At 36.6% G+C, this 1,183-nt stretch overlaps 1 protein-coding gene across 1 annotated transcript; it reads right to left on the minus strand.

Moving 5' to 3' along the window:
- On the minus strand, positions 1-1,183 carry EIN_174760 (hypothetical protein; the record flags this gene model as incomplete). Its single annotated transcript, XM_004256656.1, has 3 exons — positions 1-549; positions 645-675; positions 739-1,183. Coding segments are annotated over 3 exons (1,025 nt in total), but the record flags the coding sequence as incomplete, so codon positions are not given.

Here is a 1,183-nt window from a genome sequence, read left to right on the forward strand (position 1 = left end):
AGCGATGATCCACGCGACATGTTGGAGCAATTCATCTGCATCGGGTTGTCTTTTTGCGTGTTGTGGGACATTTGCGACAATACAGTCGACAATATCAAAGACATCAAGTGGGGTTCTAATCACTTCCAAGCCACTACACTCCCCTATTTCACTGTGAAAATCCCCATTCCATGTAAAGTCATTCCAACACCTTTTCAACAGCATTCGCTTCTTCTTCAATACCTCATCACAATCTTCAAAGCGTTCAACTTGTTGACGGCTTAGAATTTCGTCATTCGAAAAAGTGGGGTCCTGACATGCCGTGACGGGTCGACACCGCTTGAAGAACCCAATGAACGCAACACGCTCAATAAGAAAATCTATACACATGATATGCTCTTGATTTGTAATGGAGTATTCTCGTGTGATGGTATCGCGCATTCGATTCAATATGGGAATGAGATCTGGTAAATAACACTTTTTCGAAAAAGAAATGATGTCCCCGGCACAGGGTGACAGCGGGTCAAAGAGCCACAACGCAAAATTTTCGAGTGTTTTTTGAGTACAAGCCTTCAAGTCAGATGCGTTTTGTTTAAAATATCTTAGGTATTGTTATTATTAAATGAGGAACGAATTTCATATGATTTAAAAAATAAAAATCTTACATATTTCAGTGTCCCGTGAGAGGTAATTTCACTAAAATAATTTTCATTTGATGTATCATATTAAATTAAAATTAGATATTTAACTAAAGAAAACTAATAAACACAAACAAAACGCGTCTGATTGTCAGAAGCATCGACGCAATGAGTTTTTGCGGTTATTTTCGTTTTTTCCAACATTTTGAATAAAGCGTTTTGTCTTGGGTACGTTATTGCTCTAATTTGGTTTAACTCTTTCTGGTAAATATCTTTCGCAGTTTTTAATTTCAATCTCAAAATCTCAATTTTTTCGGAACGAAGAGGTTGAAGATTATCTTCCAAAAGTGAGGAAGGCGTCACCGCATAATTATTAATTTCTAAAACCATTTTGTTTCTATTGAGCATTTCGACGGCAGTTGACAAAACTTCTGCGTGATTTTTTACAACCGAAAAATTGTATAAAGAGACGTCGAGCGAAAAAGTCAAAAACAAGATTAGATTGTCGTAATAGTCCCGACTTTTCTGGAATATTTTGTTGAACGGTAAGAACTGAATAAGATGAG

This window comes from Entamoeba invadens (genome assembly GCF_000330505.1).
Source record: "Entamoeba invadens IP1 unplaced genomic scaffold scaff_1105074724639, whole genome shotgun sequence".
In the NCBI taxonomy this organism is placed as follows: domain Eukaryota; phylum Evosea; order Mastigamoebida; family Endamoebidae; genus Entamoeba; species Entamoeba invadens.